This window comes from Heptranchias perlo, chromosome 3, assembly GCF_035084215.1.
Source record: "Heptranchias perlo isolate sHepPer1 chromosome 3, sHepPer1.hap1, whole genome shotgun sequence".
In the NCBI taxonomy this organism is placed as follows: domain Eukaryota; kingdom Metazoa; phylum Chordata; class Chondrichthyes; order Hexanchiformes; family Hexanchidae; genus Heptranchias; species Heptranchias perlo.
The window spans coordinates 70,335,501-70,358,514 of NC_090327.1; the positions used below are offsets into that span (position 1 = coordinate 70,335,501).

Here is a 23,014-nt window from a genome sequence, read left to right on the forward strand (position 1 = left end):
CGCTATTTGTCCTATCAGCTACAAGTTTACATGAAGCAATAATGAAAAAGTTATCTGACTAACTCCCACTTGAATAAAGACATTAGGATGAAAACGTCCCTCCTCAGCTCTTAGCTTCACATCAATGTCAGCAATAAACAACATGTAACTGGTTTGAACAATCTACAACATTTTGCTAACATACAATGCATCCCTGTGAAGAGGCTAACAGAGTCGGTATGCCACAATACAAATTTACCAAGCACACTGATGATAGTTGTAAGGCAGACTTGCTGTAAAGGTGGAATAAACAGACAGCTCAGATGGGGCTTCAAAAATTGATGCAAAGAAACTGGTATTCAACCAGGCTATGTGGTGTAAATCAGGAATTGATGGAACTGCTGAATTAGTGCCTCATTTCAACTGTAGGCTGATCATATCCACTTTAGTTAGCAGCATTAATGGTCATACTAGAAAAGTAACTTGTATTTCATCCACCTGACTGGATTCTGGTGTTCAAACATGCTGCAACATCCAACTCTGGATGAATTAATCTTACCAGTGCAGAACTTACCTTAAGATATGGAATGCTTTCAGCTATCTGATTTGTAGCTTTGAGGATGAATCCATAATGAACTTTAGCAAATCCATCATTTGGAGCAAGGGCTAGAACCTGCAACAACACATCACTATTATCCCCAGTTTCCCCTTTGTGAAATCTTTCACAGGCCTTTGTTGAAATGTAAAATAAAAGTGAACTGCCTATTCAAACTGAATTAGCCTTGATGATTTCCTTTACAAATATATTTAAACTATATCAAATTAACAATTCTAAGATGAGTTTGCTAACTAGCCTGAGTGGATACCAATCGCTGGCTGACAGTGAATCAGTAATAGGCAGATCACTGAAAAAGGGAATCCTCAGAGCCATAACTCTGTGCCACACAAACTCCACTGCTTCTTTGCCTCCTAGTCTCAAATTATTTTTTCTGTAATGGGAGATTCCCTTACTCAGAATCCTCATGTTCATTGAAATCACTACTTTAAAGGACAGGTGGAGGATTAAGAAAATAAGTTTCTCCATGAAATCCAAAATGATTGAACTTTTAAAAAAATTCATGCAGATTTCTAAAAAGTACAAGCTGGCTAGTTGAACATCGTGGGATAATGGCATCAGCATTGTTACACAAGGAGATATAAATAGCTAAACTGTGGAAGAAATATATTCAATTATTTAATAACCATAAAACCGCAAGATGATCATTTGGCAAATTTTATTTTGATGGAACGTTGAGTCGGCATCTTATTTTTCTGGTAATGAACTGCATAGAATGTAAATGCTAAAATTGTGAGGAGATGAGAGGTCAATGGGGGTGGAATGTTCACATTAACCATTGCACTGCTAATTGTGGATTTTAAGACTAAAGAACTGCTGAGTTTGCACAAGGTTAAAAGCTAAGGCTGCAGGAAGCCATGGGTTAATTCTAATTCCAGAATGACCTTTGTGTTCAGGCACACCATGCAATTATGTTAATAACATGTGTGAGTATAGGGTCAATGAGAACAAAGGCGGGGCATGGTTCTGATCCTGATGAGAACCATGGCAATAGAATTTTTGAAAACAAACAGCTGAAACCATGTTGTTTGTGAGACTGATTTGGCACAGTTTGATTGGCAGCCGAGACAGAGAGGCGGCTTTTGTTTCCAGGCAACACTATCTGGAAGAATTTGAAAGAATTGAAATGGTCCCACTTTTTTTTTCTTTCTGGAGTCTGGTCTGTGCACTCTTTTTTCCTTCCTCCATTCATTCTTAGTTTTCTGGCTTTGTGCCTGATACCAGGTAATAAAAGGGTATTATCTTCATGAAGTAGTATCTGGTTCACATTTTCTTCATGTGGGAAGGGAAGAGAGCCAGGAGGTCTCTTCACAATCTTGTCAAATGCAAGTAATATAATAATACATTCCAACGTTATTAACATCATTTGTTCATAAACAAACTAAATAAGTTTTGCCAAATACCTTAGAAGTATGCTATGGTCGTGAGACTATATATGTAGTTTTGATCCAGTGTGTATATTTTCTTTTAAAAACCAGGTTTAATAACGTGTATTTTCTCTATCAAAGTATACACAAAGTGAAGCCCAATTTAACAGCCTTATCATGTGCATTGTTGAAATGATGTCCAGGTAATTTGTTACATGTCATGTGGCCTCGATTGTGACTGACTGACAATCTGATTTCTAAGTCTCTCAATAGCACACTTTTGTCTATCACCACTGTATCCAACACGCTATCCAAATATGGCAAGGGAGGAAATGCCTATATTTGCATAACCTGAAACACGTATGGTTGGAGGGATATTGGAGTGGTCTATGAATTGCTTCATTTCTACTGTAGCTATCAGCACTTCTGTGCATCTACATTGGGATAAGAGTGCCTCAGGAATGGTGTTGGTTGCATTGATGGGTACTATGAGGAATAGGATGGTTTTTTTTTCCTATACATCCAATTTTCTTTCCTCCTTTTCTGAAGGTGCCGATTCACGCTAGTAAGTTATCAACAAATATCTAATGTTTACGTTTATAGGGGGCGCGCGAGTGTTCGCCTTCACTACTATGGGGCGGCAGTCAAAATAGTTTGGGAAACGCTGAGGTACATGAATTATCTACCATGGAACTGAGCCACAAAGACTATGAAAATACCAAATTTAATCCTCAATCTGGGCTAAATTAACTGATCTCTGCTGGGTTATTGCTGTGAATGCTACCGTAGCAACGCTGGGCTAGAAAGGGGGCAGTCTCCTCCCACAGACACAGCCCATTGGTCATTTGCCGGAGCGACATCATTGCCATTTTGTGGGACCTCCCCGGTCATGTGAGTGGATTATCACAATCTAAGGCATTGTCCCAAACCGCTACACGTGCAGGGAGCACGGCAAAAGTGTTTGCTTTGGGACACACCTCAACATCATTTTTTTCTGAAAATATTTTATTTTTCCAGCCTTTTCATGGCCTCCCCCTTGCAATCTTTCGTGTCCCACAGTTTGGGAAACACTGATGTAGCTTATAATTCATTAGGGAGCACATATCCTTAACAATATGCTCTCTTTGAACATGAAATTCAAGCTTGGGGAACAAAGTTGAATTTCCTTCTCGGATACAAAACATAGAAATTCTGACATCTTTCTGCATTCATTCTATACAACATACCTCTTCATAGACATTCTTGGCATTCTTGTTGTCTCCCAATAAGAGATAACTTACTCCGAGCTCATTCTTAATTGAGACATCATCTGGGTAACGATCTACCAGCTTCTGAAGGGTCACTACAGAACGTTTGATGTGGCCTGTACATGCACATAGATAATCAAATATGAGTCAACAAAGGTCACAGCACACAAATCACATCATATTGTGCAATATATGTCATCTTATGGGCGGTGTTGAGGAACTTCTGAACTGACTATTTTACGAAACTACTATCCTTATTTCCCTGACCATTTCTTAGGTAATATGGCACTTTTCATTGTCATACCAGTCAAATATTTGTCATTACTTTAACTTTTGTACATCGCATTTACTTAGCTGCTCTGCCAACGGCAGTGCTGACTTTAGCAGCAGCGCACAAAAGCAAACGAGGAGTTCTGGCACACCTGACACCTACCAAATAAAGTGGTTTTTACAGGCTCCTGCAGTAATGGCAGCACCCCCAAAAGAATAAAATCATTAGCAGAGGTAGCACTGTTTCCTGGCTGCTGGTGGGCTGAGTGGCTTAACCAGCCCATGTGAATTTGCAAAGCAGTTTTGTGCCAAAAATCTACCTGTCCCCAACCATTAAGGAACATATATCAACCAGAAATCAATTAACAGTTTGCTCTATTTTCTTATTTGGCTCATTTATATTACTTGTTTTACTTTTCAATGTTTGAAGATGTGCTTTTCCTCTTGCCAATTTTCCCCCTCCTGGTTTTGATGGTGTTGATTCAGTTCCATAGGTCCTGGGCACCTTCTGGCAACTCACCCAAATGGCCATTACTCATGTGATAATATTGCTCAGTTCCAGTAGGAGTCACTGGACAGTGATTAGCAACAGGAACTCTAGCCAATTTTCTTCTCCTCGAGCCCAGAGGTTCTGAAGTTAATTGTAGCACCCCTACAGTGGCTTCTACTTAGATATGTTAATTCAGCAAGAACCAGAAATCAAACCTGCAGTCTTCCAGATATGTACAGCTCTACTATTCACTGGATAATTTTGCTGAACCATCTGGGGAGCGGTGGGACTGACATATAAATATTTGTAAATAATTTTTCTTGAGACACATAAGCTGCTTTTAGATTGGTGTCAGTAGGGTGTTTGCACTACCATTTCCCATTGCAGGATTCTCACAGCTGAAAAGCAGTCTTCCTGGAGGGTGGCCTTAGCAAATCCAGCAGGTTTACTCTGGGGTTGCCGTTGGCAGCACAAGATGTAGACATCATGAATCAGCGATGTAAACACCCTAACATCAATATAAAAGCAGTTCTAGTTGTAGGGCCTAGACTCAAAGTGCATTAAGATTGAAAAGAATGGAAGGTGAGGTAAAGACAAGCCAGACAAGTGCCAGGCAATGACCATCTCCAACAAGAGAGTGTCTAACCACCTCCCCTTGACGTTCAACGGCATTACCATCACCGAATCCCCCACCATCAACATCTTGGGGGTCACCAGAAACCAGAAACTTAACTGAACCAGCCATATAAATACTGTGGCTACAAGAGCAGGTCAGAGGCTGGGTATTCTGCGGCGAGTGACTCACCTTCTGACTTCCCAAAGCCTTTCCACCATCTATAAGGCACAAGTCAGGAGTGTGATGGAATACTCTCCACTTGCCTGGATGAGTGCTGCTCCAACAACACTCAAGAAGCTCGACACCATCCAGGACAAAGCAGCCCGCTTGATTGGCACCCCATCCACCACCCTGAACATTCACTCCCTTCACCACCGGCGTACTGTGGCTGCAGTGTGTACCATCCACAGGATGCAATGCAGCAGCTCGCCAAGGCTTCTTCGACAGCACCTCCCAAACCCGCAACCTCTCCCACCTCGAAGGACAAGGGCAGCAGGCACATGGGAACATCACCTGCACGATCCCCTCCAAGTCACACACTATCCCGACTTGGAAATATATCGCCGTTCCTTCATCGTCGCTGGGTCAAAATCCTGGAACTCCCTTCCTAAGCACTGTGGGAGAACCATCACCACACAGACTGCAGCAGTTGAAGGCGGCTGACCACCACCTTCTCCAGAGCAATTAGGGATGGGCAATAAATGCTGGCCTCGCCTGAGACGCCCACATCCCATGAACGAATAAAAAAAAAAATCAGAAGGCAGTGATTAGGTGACAATCAAAGTTAGGTTTTAAAAGAAATGAAAAAGTGCTAGTAAACAAATTTTTAAAAAGGCTTACCAAACGCACAGCACAAATCACTGAAACCTATCATTGTATCAGTTGCACTGACAAAAGTAACAGAATCTTCCCAACAAGTCAATAAACTGTGGAAAAAACAATAAAAGAAATGCAATCTAGTGGTAAGCATTTCTTTTAGAGATGACTTAGGGTGCAGGAACAGAGAGATCTGGCGGTATATATGCTCAAATCGTTGAAGGTGACAGGGCAGGTTGAGAAAGCAGATAAGAAAGCATATAGGAACCTGGGCTTTATAAATAGAGGCATAGAGTACCAAAGCAAGGAGATTATGATGAACCTTTATAAAACATTGGTTTGGCCACAACTGAAGTATTGGGCCAGATATTACCATGGCGGCGGGTTTGCGGCGGGGGTCGATTGGGCACGTGGGTAACGTGCCCGGTGAAATCAGTCTGCCCCGCGTGCAATCGCAGGCTGATTGGATCCACTTACCTGGTCATCCGGGTTCCCCGCTGCTAAGCTGCGCGGCAGGTGGGCTGCGCATGTGCAGTAAGGTCTGTCAGCTGGAGGAGCTTTATTTAAAGGGGCAGTCCTCCACTGACTGATGCTGCAAGAAATAGGAAAAATTACAGCATGGAGCAGCCCCGGGGGAAGGCTGCTCCCAGGTTAATGATGCCTCACTCCAGGTTTCATTGGATGGGGTGAGGAGGAGGGGGAGGACAGAGATCATCCCCCCGGCGGGCGGGAGGAAGCGGCCTGCCTCTGCCACCAAGAAGGCCTGGCTCGAGGTGGCAGAGGAGGTCACCTGCACCACAAACATATCGTGCAGGTGGTGCTGCAATGACCTAAGTAGGTCAGCCAAAGTGAGTACACTTACTCATTCCCCTACACTCCGTCTGCCACATCACCGCCCCCACCCCACATCTCCTTCTGCACAGCCAACACTACTCTGTCTCATCACCCCTCACACCCACTCAAACCTCATCCTCATCTTACCTGCACTTACTCACCTCGCCAGTACTCATCCCGCCACTACCACTCAACCCAATCCTCATACAATCTCATGGCTCTATCTCATACTCACCCTCTCATGCATCTCTTTCACGGTCAGCCTCACTCAACCTGCCACTACCTGTGCTGCAGCCACAGGGCATGCATCACATGTGTAGTAGGAAGCGTAAGGCAAACGTGTCGTGAGCATGAAGGGGATGCACAAGGGTGTTTGAGGATTTGTCATGGTTTTTACTTCTATTTAATTTCTGATCAACTCACATCACATATTATATTGGCACCACTACTGCCACGTCTTTGCGAATCTTGTCTGGTTTGTGCAATAATGCCCTTTCCTGAGGATCACAACGAAGACCCACAACTGATGCCACACATTGTGTCATTGCAGAGTGGGTGTAGGTGTATTGGCAGGGCTCTTTTGTGCAGACGACAGAGACGTCGGCGATGTCCCCAGTGGCACCCTGGAAGGATGTGGAGAAGTTGTTGAGGGCAGTGGTGACTTTGACAGCGACAGGTAAGAAGATGGTGCTCGGGCCAGCCGGGAGCAGCTCGGCATGAAGGAGGCTGCAGATGTCCACGATTACATGTCGAGTGACTCTGAGCCTCCGTGTGCACTGCTGTTCAGAGAGGTCCAGGAAGCTGAGCCTCGGTCTGTGGACCCTGTGGCGAGGGTAGTGCCCTCTGCGACGCATCTCTCTCTGCCGCTGCCCTCCCTCCTGCTGTTCAGGTGGATGTGTCACAGCACTGTGTTGTGGAGCTCCACGTGTCAGAGGTGACGGCGTGGATGGCGAGGTTGGTGAAGCTGTTCGCCCTCTGAGGAGGTCATGACTGCAGCTACGGCGGCCCCCATCCGGAAGATGTACATCTGAGGAGGTCCACAAGGTAGGTACATGTGTCTGGACACCAGGGTAAGTGTGCAAGTTGGTGAATTTGATTGTTAGGGGGAGGGTGGTGGAGGCCAAACGTTGTCCAGTGACAGAGTGGCCTCCTGCAATGAGTGAGGGTCTCTCCCCCACACCTGTCAAATGGACCTTTGCAGCTGCCACAGGCTGATGGCTACAACACGTCCATTTGAACTGGGAGTGTCTCCCCCAGTACGGGAAACAGTCCCAGTTAGTTGCAAAATCCCATCCCTGCTAAAATAACAGGTCAATCAGGTCTGTAAACAACCTGAAGTACCTGTTCAATTACCTTAAGTGGCACCCCACCGGAGTCCCACATGCGGGGGCCGCGGCACGCATGTCAGCGGGGAACCCGGGAATGGGGCGGGTTGGAGCCGGGCTCCAGACCCGCCCCAGGAATCCCCAATTTTTGCAGCCCCCCCCCCGCCACGAACACACCCGATTGCGGGTGCGAAAATCAAGCCCATCTGAGCACCGCACTTTAGGAAGGGTGTGAAGGCCTTAGAGAGGTTACAGAAGAGATGTACTAGAATAATTCCAGGGATGAGGGACTTTAGTTATGTGGATAGACTGGAGAAGCTGGGGTTGTTCTCCTTAGAGCAGATAAGGTTGAGAGGAGATTGGATAGAGGTATTCAAAATCATGAAGGGTCTGTGCAGAGTAGATAGAGAGAAACTGTTCCCATTGGTGGAGGGATCAAGAACCAGAGGACATAGTTTTAAAGTGATTGGCAAAAGAACCAAAGGCAACTTGAGGAAAAAAAACCTTTACATAGCGAGTGGTTATGAACTGGAATGCACTGCCTGAGGGGGTAGTGGAGGCAGATTCAATCATGGCTTTCGAAAGGGAATTGGATAAGTACTTGAAGGGAAAAAATTTGCAGGGCTACAGGAATCAGGCGGGGGTGTGGGACTGGCTGGATTGCTCTTCCAGAGAGTTGGCACAGGCTCGATGAGCCGAATGGCCTCCTTCTGTGCTGTAACGATTCTATGATTCTACATTACGGCGGAATATCAGAGAACTCCGTAGAAATTCCAGGCAAAGTCATTACCTGTGGTGGCTGTCAGGGGAAGAGGAAAACTTTCGTCCATTGTGGCAGATGTGTTTTGTTCTAGAGTATCAAAATTATAAGTCAGGAAGCGTGAGAGGCAGTCTTTGAAAAAAACCTGACTTGATTGACATGACCATCACTGCAAAAAATGATATTGGGTGAAACAGATCTGATTAATTGTATAGGATATCCTCTTGTCTTGCATTATCTCAGTCTGGTCATCAAAAGGAAGAAATAGATTATAAGCAGGCTGGCATCTCACATTCTGCAATTTTCCCATTTTGCTGCACTATTCAAGTCAGAAGCAAATGAAAGACCGTGGGGAATTCATCTGCTGTAAAGGTTTTCACCATGAACACTCGGTCCAAAATTGCTGGAGAGTGCATTAATTGTTTTGGAACAGATGCTGTCAATTTAAGTGAAATACTGTAATCTATCTAATCTGCTGACTTGTTTTGTATAATTTTATCATAGAATTATATCGTGCCTGTGCCTGCTCTTTGAAAGCTATCCAATTAGCCCTATTCCCCTGCCTGCAAATTTTTCCCCGTCAAGTATTTATCCAATTCCCTTTTGAAAGTTATTAATTTATCTGCTTCCACTCCCCTTTCAGGCAGTGCATTCCAGATCATAACTCGCCTCACCTCTGGTTCTTTTGCCAATGACCTTAAATCTGCATCCTCTGATTACCAACCCGTCTGCCACTGGAAACAGTTTCTCCTTATTTATATCAAAACTCATGATTTTGAACACCTCTATTAAATCTCCCCGTAACTTTTTCTGCTCCAAGGAGAGCAACCCCAGTTATTCTCATCTCCCCACGTAACTGAAGTCCCACAACCCTGTTACCATTCTAGTAAATCTCCTCTGCACCCTCTCTAAGGCCTTGAAATCCTTCCTAAAGTGCAGTGCTCAGAATTGGACACAATGTTCCAGTTGGGACCTAAGCAGTGATTTATAAAGTTTTAGCATAACTTCCTTGCTTTTGTACACTATGCCTCTGTTTATAAAGCCAAGGATCCCATATGTTTTTATTTAAAAACAGGCTGTGTGTCTTAATAAACCAAATTAGTAGCTTGTAGTCAGTTAGCTGGACTGTCATTGTGGGCCGGGAAACTGGTCTCACCCGAAGATGAAGGCCCAAGGCTTTCTGGAAATTGGACCTCACGCATCACCTACATAATACCAGCTGCGGACGCCAATCATTATGCAGCTCGCTGGCCAGGGCCCTGGAAAGTTTGGCCAGCTCCAACATGAAAGATCCTATGGCACTATTTGAAGAGGAGTAGGGCAGTTCTCCCGGTGACCTGGCCAATATTTATCCCTCAACCGTCTCTAAAACAGATTATTCGGTCATTTATCTCATTGCTGTTTGTGGGACCTCGTTGTGTACAAATTGGCTGCCACATTTCCCTACATTACAATAGGGACCACACATCAAAAGTAATTTATTGGCTGTGAAGCAGTTTGGGATGTTCCATAGTCGTGAAAAGCGCAAGTTCTTTTGTTTCTTTCTTTACATGATCTGATTCCTCACCTCAGGGTTCTTCTAACCACTGTTTTGCATCTTCCTCTTATGTCTAGAATGTGATTTGTTGCAATGTATTCTATGAGAACCAATTTATTTGGTATTACAATCAGCCTAATGGAAAGATCTTTCAGAATTTTTGCTGATTTCTCTGGTCCAAATAGTATTTTTATTTTTCCAATCCTTCTGCTTCCAGTCTGCTTTTCTTCTCCTTGGAAATATGCTTCTGTTCACCTTATCTCTAAGAAAGGTGATCATTCTTACATTTCAAACTATTACCCTTACACTCAAATTATTCATCAACTTCAAAGGTCCGGCCTTGAGCTTACCGTCCGATGCTCTTGCCTCTAACTTCTCTCCCTACTGCAATTTTTAAAAATACTGTGTCAATGAAGCGATTGATATTATTCCAACTAGTATGTAAGGTTTTACACCATACTCTTTCTACTTTTATAGCTGCTAAAGATAACTTTACTGAAAAGTGTCAACTATTGTTTGCCTGACCCTCCAGCAGCTGCTCCTTTTGGTGTTTTACTAAAACTACGTGGCAACTTCTGTGGCCTACTCCTGCTCCTATTTCTTATGTTCTTAAATCTCCTTTTCATCTCTTCCATCCCAACTGTTCATCAACTTGAAAGTTCTGGCCTTGAGCTCACTGTCTGACTCTCTTGTTTCTAACTTCTCTCTCCTGCATTTAAAAAAAAATGATACTACCATTGCTTCTCTGAATTGTTCTTCCTTGATCCCTTCCCAAGGTAAAATTACATCATCCTACATATGTTCTTTCATATCCCTGCACCCTCAATGTGTTGAAGGGTTGAGATTGGCTGTGATGTGCGCCCCCCCCCCCCCCCGCATTCAATTAGCCTTTTAATCAGTCTGAGCTCTCCATTTTTTACGCATTTATACAACGTGTATATTATATGATGCTTATATTGTCTGGACTATTTTTATTGTCCAGTAACAGTAGCAGGCACAACTTCCTCTTTGCTAGATTCCCATATCTCAGTACAACTCAGTAATTAACGCAGAAATTTCACTAGCTTGTTCTAAATACTATTTCCATTTAGACTCTATTTTTAAAAATCCCTTTCTGTTGCTCTCTCTGCCTCCCTACTTCTCATTCTCTCTGTTTTGGCCCTTTTTTGGACCTACTGCACAGACCTAGGGGAGAGATGAATATCAAGCAGTAATTCGACTTTCTTTTTAATTTGAAAGTCAAAAGTTTGAACTTTATGATTTGAAGTACTGGCTCAAATCAGTTATTACAACTTTCAATAAGCTATGCAAAGTTTACAAAAACATGCCTCACCTAAAAACTGCTGTCTGTTTGCCTGTCGTCTCATTGTTAGCTTCACCAGATCTGCGGTTGGATTTGGCATGTCAGCCACTTCTCCATAGGTATTGATTGCTCTTTGAAGGATCTCATTGCTTCGCATCTTTTCTGCCAAATCATCCTCTGACTAGATAAAAATCAAAGTATTAATATCTGCATAATACAGTATTCAATTTAATACAAACTCCATTACAAAATACCAATGCTTCAGGATGCTTTAATGTTGCTAATTCTCTGCAGCTGGATAGCAACCCACTACACGTGTGAGAATAATTTCCTATGAATAAAACCGCCATCAGAAAATATTCTGACACATCATTGTGATTTTCATTCCCCATCAGGTGAGAGATAATTGTCAAGTACATAGAAGCCCGTCTCTGAGCAACATTCCCACTCCACTTTCACATATGATTTTCTTTTTAAAAAAAACCCTCTTCATTGATTGCTCCTATAGCAGGCTGTTCACTAACATGCAGTCCTTCTCCAGCTCCCCACAATGGCATGGCTTCAGATTATTGACAAAACTGCACAGAAATAACTGAAAGATGTTAAACATGGCTCTTTGTAACTGTACTGATTGCAAAGTTTTTTCTTGAAAGACTTTTCACCAATGACTATACCTAATCAACTTTTAATATACTGTAATTATGAAAAGGCATGGTTCTTTCTCCCGATTCTTATGCTGGAAACTGTAAAAGATTTGGACATGACTATGATGCTCCCCACAGTCTACTGCCTATTGGCACTCACATCTAGGCTCGCATGTGGAATAACCTACTTGGGAGAGGTACCACAGGAGGACATGGAATCATACTCCATAGTCAGCTACTTGAGGAGAAGAGGGGAGATAAACTGGAAAAAAAATCTGTTCTGTAGCATGGGGAAGAGAACTTTAAAAGTAACAGATCACACTTCCTGGTACCCATTTTTCAACATTAAAGTCAAAGTAAAAAAAAGAACCATTGAATGTCTATGCTTGCACCTTAAAAGGATACGAAGTGTACTTGCCTGGGCTTTTCCATATTTAGCTCGCGGACTCTGGGGATAGCTTCTCAGAAGTTCATTAAATGCCTTGAGTGCTTCTTCAGATTTGCCCTTTAAGGGGAAAGGGAGAGAAAATTTTATGCTAATGCCTTGGAAATATTTGTAAATCCTGCCACAAAACCTGCAACTGATATTTCAGAACAAGCTTAAATAAGGTCTCTTTACAACTCAAACTTGAGCTGCTAAACCTTGTTATTTCAAGATAATTACAGAGGAGGAAAGCCATTCAGCCCATCTTAATTCATTCATGTAGAAGCATCTTAAGTCCCCACTGCAGCATCCAATTGTTTCATAAATGATTCCAGCATTTTAGCCCCCATTACGGAGTTCAGTCCATGTGTTGATCACTCCATGAGGAATTTCCTGATATCAGGCCTAACTTTTCTTTTTACTAGTTTTAACCTGGGTGTCCTGGTCCCATTTTCGCAAGATACTTTAAAGTAACATTTTTACGTTATCCATATCATTAGTTTTCTTGTATACTCCTATAAGATCACCTCTATGACACCACCTTTCCAGGTTAAAGAGCACAAATTTACCAAACTTTCCTCCGAACATATACCTCTAACTCAGTCACAAATTGCTTAGACATCCATCACCAAATCTGGCTCGACTACACAAAGCTCCACCAGTCCTCATCTCCCTCTGCCAAAACTACCCATCACTCCAGGATCATCCTGAAGAACAAGAATCGCAGGCTTTTCTTCTCCACTACCAATCATCCATCTCCTTAGACTCTCTCCGCAGCCACTTCCAACCTCTCACCTCCAACAAGCGCAAGGAGCTTAGGGACTTCCTTGACCATAAGAGATAGGAGCAGGAGTAGGCCATTCGGCCCCTCGAGCCTATCCTGTCATTCAATGAGATCATGGCTGATCTGATTTTTACCTCAACTCCACTTTCCTGCCTTTTCCCCATACCCTTTGACTCCCTTGCTGATCAAAAATTTGTCTAACTCAGCCTTGAATGTATTCAATGACTCAGCCTCTACAGCTTTTTGAGGTAAAGAATTCCAAAGATTCACGACCCTCTGGGAGAAGAAATTCCTCCTTATTTCCGTCTTAAACGGGCGACCGCTTATTCTGAGACTATGCCCCCTCGTTTTAGATACCCCGAGGGGTAACATCCTCTCAGCATCTACCCTATCGAGTCCCCTCAGAATCTTATATGTTTCAATAACATCTCCTCTCATTCTTCTAAACTCCAATGAATATAGACCCAACCTGTTAATCTTTCCTCATAAGACAACCCTTCCGTACCCGGAATCAACCTAATGAACCTTCTCTGAACTACCTCCAATGCAAGTATGTCCTTCCTTAAATAAGGGCACCAGAACTGTACGCAGTACTCCAGGTGTGGTCTCACCAGCACTCTGTACAGTTATAGCATGACTTCCCTACTTTTATACTCCATCCCCCTAGAAATAAAGGCCAATATTCCGTTTGCCTTCCGGATTACCTGCTGCACCTGTATGTTGACTTTGTGTTTCATGTACGAGGACACCCAGATCCCTATGTACCGCAGCATTTTGTAGTCTTTCTCCATTCAAATAATATTTTGCTTTTTTATTTTTCCTCCCAAAGTGGATGACTTCACATTTTCCCACATTATATTCCATCTGCCAAATTTTTCCTATTCGCTTAACCTGTCAATATCCCTTTGCAGACTCACTGTGTCCTCATCACAACTTGCTTTACAACCTTTGTATCATCAGCAAATTTGGCCACAAGACACTCTGTTCCTTCATCCAAGTCATTGATATATATTGTAAATAGTTGAGGCCCCGGCACTGAGCCCTGCGGTACCCCACTAGTTACAGATTGCCATTTTGAAAATGATCCTTTTATCCCGACTCTTTGTTTTCTGTTAGTTAGCCAATCCTCTATCCATGCCAGTATATTACCCCCAACACCATGAACTCTTATCTTGTGCAGTAATCTTTTATGTGGCACCTTATCGAATGTCTTTTGGAAATCCAAATATACTGCATCCATTGGTTCCCCTTTATCCACCCTGCCCTTTACTTCCTCAAAGAACTGTAATAAATTTGTCAGACACGATTTCTCCTTCATAAAACCATGTTGACTCTCCTTGATTGTATTATGAGTCTCCAAATGTCCTGCTACTACTTCCTTAATAATGGATTCTAGCATTTTCCCAATGACAGATGTTAGCCTTACTGGTCTATAGTTACCTGCTTTCTGTCTCACTCCTTTCTTGAATAGGGGTGTTACGTTTGCGGTTTTCCAATCTGCTGGGACCTTTCCAGAATCTAGTGAATTCTGGAAGATTACAACCAATGCATCCACTATCTCTGTAGCCACTTCCTTTAAGACCCTCGGATGCAAGCCATCAGGTCCAGGGGACTTGTCAGCCTTTAGACCCATTAGTTTACCTAGTACTTTTTCTCTAGCGATTGTTTTTAGTTCCTCCCTCCCCTTTGTCCCTTGATTTTCTACTATTATTGGTATATTATTAGTGTCTTCTACTGTGAAGACAGATACAAAATATCTATTCAATTCCTCTGCCATTTCCTTGTTTTCCATTATTATTTCCCCAGTCTCATCCTCTAAGGGACCAGTGTTTACTTTAGCTACCCTCTTCCTTTTTATATACTTGTAGAAGCTTTTACTGTCAGTTTTTATATTTCTTGCCAGTTTACTCTCATAATTTATTTTCTCCCTCTTTATTATTCTTTTAGTCATCCTTTGCTGGTTTTTAAAGTTTTCCCAATCTTCGGGCTTATCAGTAATCTTTGCCATGTTGCATGCTTTTTCTTTTAACCTGATACCATCCTTGACTTCCTTAGTTAGCTATGGTTAGTTCACCCTTATTGTAGAGCCTTTCCTCCTCACAGGGATATATTTTTGTTGCGAGTCATAAAATATCTTTTTAAATGTTTGCCACTGCTTATCCACCATCCTACCATCTAATCTGTTTACCCAGTCCACTTTAGCCAATTCCGCCCTCATTCCTTTATAATTGCCCTTATTTAAGTTTAATACAGTAGTTCAGATCCAAAATCCTCGCTCTCAAACTGGATGTGAAATTGTATCATTTTATCATCACTGCTTCCCAAGGGATCCTTTACATTGAGATCATTAATTAATCCTGTTTCGTTACCCATTACCAGATCCAAAATGGCCTGTTCTCTGGTTGGTTCCCGGACGTATTGGTCTAAGAAACAGTCTCTAATACACTATGAACTCCTCCTCAGGACTATTTTTGCCAATGTGATTTGTCCAATCTATGTGAAAGTTAAAATCGCCCATGATTATTGCATTACCTTTTTTACAAGCCTCCCTTATTTCCGGATTAATATTTTGCCCTTCAGTGTAGCTACTGTTAGGGGGCCTATATACTACTCCCACCAGTGATTTCTTTCCCTTGCTATTTCTTACCTCCACCCAAATTGATTCAACATCTTGATCTTCTGAGCCAAGATCATTTCTCACTATTATACCAATTTCATCCTTTATTAACAGAGCTACCCCACCACCTTTACCTTTTTGCCTATCCTTCCGAAATGTTAAATAACCTTGAATATTTAGCTCCCAACCTTGGTCACCTTGCAACCACGTCTCTGTAATGGCCATGAGATCATACCCATTTGTTTCTATTTGTGCTGTCAATTTATCTATCTTATTACGAATGCTGCACGCATTCAGATAAAGAATCTTTAATTTTGTCTTTTTACCATTCTTTCCCACCCCGGCCCCATTTGCTAGTGCACTCTTATGTTTGTACCTCTCATTATGGTTGAGGTTGGTTTTCGTAAGGAGGCGATGGATGCCATGATGGTTTGCTGCTGCCTCTGAAGATTTATCCTCCCTCCAAGGCCCCCCGCCCTAGCCCTGAATCCATCTCTCATTTCTCTTACATCTACCCCAACGCCCTCTGCAAGCTCATCTTGTCCATAGGACCCACCTCTTCCTGCCTTGACCCCATTCACACTAAACTGCTTACTTTCATTCCTGGCCCCCATATTAGATGACATTGTAAATAATTCCCTCTCCTCAAGCACTGTCCCCCTCCCTTTCAAAACAGTTGTCATCAACTCCCTTCTTAAAAAAACCCACCCTCGACCTCGCAAATCAGAGCCCCATCTCCAACTTTGCTTTCCTTCCGAAGTCCATGAATGTGTTGTGGTCTCCCCAAATCCACTCCCATCTCAACAGCAACTCCCTGTTTCAATCTCTCCAAACAGGTTTCTGCCCCTGTCGCAGCATTGGAGCAGCCTAATCAAAGTCATGAAAAAACTCTGTGACTAAGATAATGGTGCATTATCCCTCCTCATCCTCCTTGACCTCTCTGTAACCTTAGACATGGTTGATTGTATCATCCTTCTCCAATGCCTCAACAACTTGTACTTATGTAATGCATCCTGAGGTGCTTCACAGAGGCATAATTAAACAAATGGATGGCAAGCCAAACAAGGAGGCATTGGATGATATTAGGAGGGGTCAAAAGCTTGGTCATAAAGATGGTTTTTAAGGCAGGTCTTAGGGCCTAGATGGCTGAAAGCACAGCCGCCAATGGTGTGGCAAAGGGAACGGTGGGGGTGGGGGGGATGTGCACAAGTGGCCAGAGTCAGAGGAACAGACAATTTGGGGTGTGGTCGCTGGGCAGGAGAAGGTTACAGAGCTCGGAGACGAAAGGCCATGAAGAGATTGATAAGGGGCACACTTACACTGGTGGCTTTGGGGGGGGGGGGGGGGGGGGGTAAGTGAGTGGGGGGGAAAGAGAGGAGCCGGAAAGTATAGTCAGGCAGGGAGGTTTCGGTGAAGAACCATGTGTTGCCACTCGCAAGACAAGTTTCAGTTAAAGCCAGGATGTCAAATGCAATTGTCGCGGAAACCAAGGGCCTTGTTTGCGACAGTATAGACATTCTGGAGGGAAATGCGGCACGATGCAGTGATTGTTTATCCACTGGTAGAGTCCAAGGGGGTAGTGGTTGGTGCAGTGAGTAGGATAGGAAGGAGGTTAGCGACGTTAGCTCCCAGTGGGTGTGCTGGACGGAAAAGTCGGTGAGAGAGGAGGATGGGATAGTTGAGGTTGGTTTTTGTAAGGAGGCGATGGGTGCTATGATGGGCACAGAGTATAGCCGTAGTCTTATTCAAGGGGATGCAGGCCTGGGATGGTGGCAGGAGAGTTGGAAGGCAGAGAAGCAGTGATGGGTTGGCGTTGGGGTAGGGATTGGTGGTGGTGGTGAGGGGGCAAAGTACCTGACCAGGGAGAAAAGAAAGGTAGTATGACTAGTGACAGGAAGGAGTGGAGACACGAGAGAAGGGCTTAAGAGGGGCAAGAGAAAACAAAAAGGTTAGAAGTAATGGGCTCAAGTGCAGAACAGTAGCCAAAATACGCACATTAATGGACATTTTTCTCTGTTGTCCAGCTCGGTGGACTGCTCTCGTTTGGTTACACTCTTACCTATCCGATCGTGGATAGAACATTTCCAGCAATGGCTTTGCTTCCCACCCCCATACCATTACCGATCTATCCTTGGCCCCTCTTCATTCCAGTCTACGTGCTGCCCCTTGGCGACATCATCTACAAACATGGGATTAGCTTCCACGTGTATGCTGACGACACGCAGCTTTACCTCGCCAACCACCTCTCGACTCTTTTACTTCCCTCTGTGGTGTCAGACGGCTTATCCAGCATCCAGTCTTGGATGACCATAATTTTCTCCAACTAAACATCGAGAAGGCCAAAGCCATCATCACAAGCTCCATACCCTTACCACCGACTCCCTCCCCCTCCTCAGCCAGCGCCTCAGGCTGAACCAGACTGTTCCGAACTGTGATATCCATCATAAAAACCGTATACTTCCACTTCTGCCACCACCTCAGCCCATCTACTGCTGAAACCCTCATCTATGCCTTTGTGACCTCCAGGTGCAATTATTTTAATGGTCTCCTGACTGGCCTCTCATCTTCCTACATTAAAGTTGCTGTACAAGTTGTTGCTGTTTTCATCATCAATAAACCTAGTGGCTCGTCTACACTGCCTTGAGTTTGAATATCTGTGCGACTCGGCATCCAAAATTGGGTGCAGTACTTAAGGTGTGGTCTGACCATAACCAAAACAGTAGAATATAAGTCAGAGGTAAAGTAGTGCAACATTCTATTGGTTTTGTTAATTGCTGTTCTGTGCTGGTTGGACATGCTTAACATTGACTCTACTAAGACTCTTATGTATCTTTCACCTTCATCCTTAGTTATTTCAACACCATTCACAAAGTACGTGTGTTGCTTATTTTTCCTTCCTAAATGCAGTACCTTGCACCTCTGCATTAAATTTTATTTGCCCACACTTATTTTGCCGAACCATTCCATAATTTCTGAGCTGCTTCCTCTGATTGCCCCTCCCATTTTGGTATCAGCAAACCTGTGAACTTTGCATTGAATGAGAGACCAGGTCATTTATGTAAATTAGAAACAGTAACGGTCCCAATATTGAGCTCTGGCGTACTTCACTCAGTTAGCCAATGAATTGGATACAATTAGCAGTTTTTAAAAAAATGGAATAAGCACTTACCTCCTAAAATATCCTCAAGATATTACATTGTGGTTAGGCCAAGAAATGACTTAAGTAAGGAATTTTGGAGGGGTTAATACTTTGACTATCTAAAGTCCACCTTGTAATACAAGTGGCAATAGACTCCCAACCAAAAACAGCACTGGAATTATAACTAACCACATCACCCTAACATTTTCAAATAACTCAGTTTTAGGACCTTCAAGGTTCAGCCGAAATAAGATGTGAGGATGGATAGGTAATGGAGCTTATTTGATTACCTTCTGAGATCAAGGAGAAATTTTGCTGAGAGGATTAAATCGGTGGGTAAAGTATAATACGTGTACTGTACATGGTAGGTGGAAGCAGCAGGCAAGATAGGCCAAATAGCCTTTTCTACTTGGATGCATGCTTTTTTTTTTAATACAAGAGATTTAGAATTCCTTTGCTGGGGAAGTTAATTTTTATTGCAGGCTCTGAAATTAGTCCAGAAGAGAGACGACGTCAGTGGACATCTGTAGTCGAGCATCTTTTTAGTCAACTCATGTGGTGGCAGAAGCTGCACTTCAAAATTACTGAGACACTCAGGTACATTTTCCTCCAATCATTGTTAACAAAAAAAAGTCAGCAGGGTAAACCACTTTATTGCTAACATTAATGAATGGAGAAAAATATTCTGAGTTCTCAAAAGATGGTCAGGATTTTCTGGACTAATACTCATCAAAAATATACTTAGGGACATAATCTATTGTGCAGTAACAGAATAAGCAAAAAGATGCCCCGCACATTTGGGATATAGATTAACTTGGTTGGAGTTTGAATGATCCAGAGATAACACAAGCTCAGTTTCATGATAGGAAATATAAGGTGGCTTTGATTGTGGCAGGGACCTTTTAATATTAGAATAAATGAAAAGGTTCCACTTTTACAGCAGTTGGTGCGGCTTTGCAGTTATTTGCAGGCCCATGAGGTACGGATTTTAAAATCCTGACCGCCGGTTAGTACTGGAGAAATGGTACACCTAATGCCATACATAATGCTACAATCACGCTTGTGTCCTGATTCAGAGTGTGGAGCAACAATGATAATTTACACTAGATAACACTTTCATGGAGCAGTGAATTTACAAAAACGATTCTGAAAGCAGGGAAAACATGTGCTGTTTTATGGTATTGCTGAAATTCGCAGAATCCATAAAAGACACATCTGAAGTTTCCCAGAAATCCTGGTTATAATTACTGTCCAAAGTATTACTTCTGTGCTGGGGCTGAGGTATCACTGATGTGATTTCTGATTCTTTTCCACGTTAGTGATAAAAATGTTCACCTGTAATGGTTTAGATATTCAAATAGTAATGAAACAAAGGTCCTAACTGTGTTGCACCTTCATTAATAAATGATCCTTACGGGATCATGCATTTAAAAGTATTATTGTACTTTTCAGTGTATCTACAGGTATTGCTAAAATACTGAAAACACATCAGCCAAAGTGCAGTCACAATACCTGGTGGACCGGGGATAATGTAGAGAATTTATAGCCCACCTTTTTGCGCAACTTTTCAGCAGCATCCAGTTCTGATTTAATAGTCTTATCGAGCTTGTTCAGGAGCTTTGGTTTCTTTTTCTTAGCTGGAACTAATCAAATGAAAATTAGCAAAATCTGTATAGTGCACATATTCCAAAAGTAAATGAATGACTCGCCTCTCAAAAGTAATTATAATTTCTTTGACAAAAGCAGGGCTCTAAATTTCCACGGGGGTTCTCCTGATCTCCTGTCAAAATGTATGCAGGAGATTGACAGAATTCCCAGAGATATGGCATCAATAGCTGAAAATCACTGTTCATGCTGTTTCTCTAGGTATTTTCTACTGATCTCCCACCTAAATTATGACTGGACAACCCCTGTGGAAATTTAGCGCTTATATTCTTAAAAAAAAAGGCCAAATATTTTCTAAACAATTAAGGCTGGAAGGAAGGAAGGAAGAGCAAACTTGCATTTATATAGTTCCATTCACTACTTCAGGATGTCTCAAAGCACTTTACAGCCAATAAAATACTTTTGAAGTGTAGTCACTGTTGTAATGTAGGAAATGCAGTACCCAGTTTGCGCACAGTAAGGTCCCATAAACAGCAATTAAATAAATGATCAGATCATTGGTTTTAGGTGTTGGCGAGGGACAAATGTTGGCCAGGACACCTGAAGAACTTCCCCGCTGTTCTTCAAAATAGTGCAATGGGATCTTTTACGTCCACCCGAGGGGGCGGACAGGGTCTCAGTTTAACATCTCATTCGCAGGACGGCACCTCCAACAGTGCAGGAGTCCCTCAACACTGCACTGAAGTGTCAGCCTAGATTTTGTGCTCAAGTCTCTGGAGTGAGGCTTGAATCCACTACTTCCGAGGTGAGAGTAGTACCACTGAGCTAAGGGTGACACCCAAGAAAGTTGAAGAACTCCCACTTTCACAAACTGCATTGAGGGAAACAATGTTTCAGTTCAAACAAAGCATTAACTCTCGTACTATCATTGATGAGAACTTTTCTTGGACACCTGTTCCTCTGGACTGCTGACAAGTTATCTTGCCAGGAATGTCACCTTTCTGTAGACCAACCCTAAAAAAACACCAAACTTTGACCTGTCTCTTGATTGACATGAAAAGTGACCTAGTTTTCAGTGAATTGTGGACTGAGTTTGAGATATGTATATAAGCTTCCTAATGGAGTACAGGTAGCCAAAAATGTTATTAAAACAAAATAAATTAAAATCAATAGAAATAAAAATTATTAGAGTGAATATAGGGTTCTCAGTTGGGTGGTAAAATATCACCTAGTTTGGCACAGACAAGGAAGGCCTTCACAACAACTGTCATTCACATAGCACCATTAACATAGAAAAACTTCCTCGGGTGCTTTACAGAGGTGTAATGGAGAGAAAAATGACCACCGAAGGATATATTAGGAAGTGTGATCAAAACCTGGGTCCAAAAGAGGTGGGTTTTAAAGAGGGTCATAAAGGAGAGGGAGGTGGAAAGGTTTAAGAAAGGAATTCCAGACAACAGAGCCTAGGTGGCTGAAGGCATGGCCTTCAACGATGGAGTGAAGGGAGAGGTTGCATAAGAGGCTGGAAGCAGAGGAACAGAGAGATCGGGACAGGTTGGGGGGTTGTAGTGGTGGTGAAGGTGACATGGATGAAGAGGGTGAGGCAATGGTGGGATTTAAACATAAGGATGAGAATATTAAATTTGAGAGGAACCAGGAGCCAATGTAGATTAGCAAGGACAAGGATGATAGATGAGTGGGACTTGGTGTGTGATAGGATATGGGCAGCCGAAGTTTGGTACTTAAATCCCTCTATGATCTTTGCAATACTCCCAAAACCCAAGACCCCCATTCCCAGACCCCGACTTCCCCAGTACTACCACACCCTGCTTATTGGAAGTAATGCCTCGGTAGATCCGCTAGTGTTCATAAAATAAATCAAACAAGAGGAAAACAGTAGCACAATGAACAAAACACACATTGGATGCGCAGTTTTATATACTAATGGGTCTTCCATGGCATTGGTCATAGTAAGTCAGAGGATATGATGTTTTATAAGGAGAAAACTATTATACAATGCAACAGAGTATATTATTCTGCTGGAATGTTTTTCCCACTGCTGGAGGTGTGTGCTCTAACAGTGTTCAATAGAGGGTGTGGCATCAATAGAGGTACTAGGGTGCGTCTTGGGGAAAGCTTGGATATGGAAGTACTTGGGATGGGGGGCTGGAATCTGCAAGCAATGGTTAAAACAGTTAGCAGAGAAAGCCTGAAAACTGCTGCTGAGCGATGTGAACCTGAGCGAGAAATTTCAGAATCAGGGATTGCTGCCCTCAAGAACTGTACAATTCAAGTTGCTTGGAAAGGGCCAGACTGCTGTCAGTTACTGTGTGCATGTGCATAAAATAACAGTAAATGAAATTAAGGAAGCAGTGAGTTTTAGAGGTCAGAACTGTCAAAGAAGTGTGGTAAGTATTTGAAATTTAACAAAAAGGTGAAGTACTGGGGTTTATTTTGAAGGTTGGGCTTGGGAGTACCAGTATAATTAGGGAATAAAATTTGTATATGATCCAATCAGGTGGAAGAAATTTGAATTGAAGTTGCAGAATTTTGAATGAGTCATGTGAAATTTGAATACGATTCAATCAGCTGTGAGAAATTTGCCTAAAATTTGGAATAGTTTTTACTGTGATTAAATATG

At 42.7% G+C, this 23,014-nt stretch overlaps 1 protein-coding gene across 10 annotated transcripts in view; it reads right to left on the reverse strand.

Annotated features, from left to right (window-relative positions):
• Positions 1 to 23,014, reverse strand: part of unm_hu7910 (un-named hu7910) — a 247,657-nt gene that overhangs the window by 45,741 nt on the left and 178,902 nt on the right. For all 10 annotated transcript variants that reach the window (XM_067980168.1, XM_067980165.1, XM_067980167.1 and 7 more), the window contains 5 exons: positions 20,320 to 20,411; positions 12,223 to 12,309; positions 11,191 to 11,341; positions 3,189 to 3,325; positions 554 to 652 (listed from right to left, as the gene is read on the reverse strand). In XM_067980168.1, coding sequence (XP_067836269.1) covers positions 554 to 652; positions 3,189 to 3,325; positions 11,191 to 11,341; positions 12,223 to 12,309; positions 20,320 to 20,411 — 566 coding nt within the window. The remainder of the gene's footprint in view (positions 1 to 553; positions 653 to 3,188; positions 3,326 to 11,190; positions 11,342 to 12,222; positions 12,310 to 20,319; positions 20,412 to 23,014) is intronic.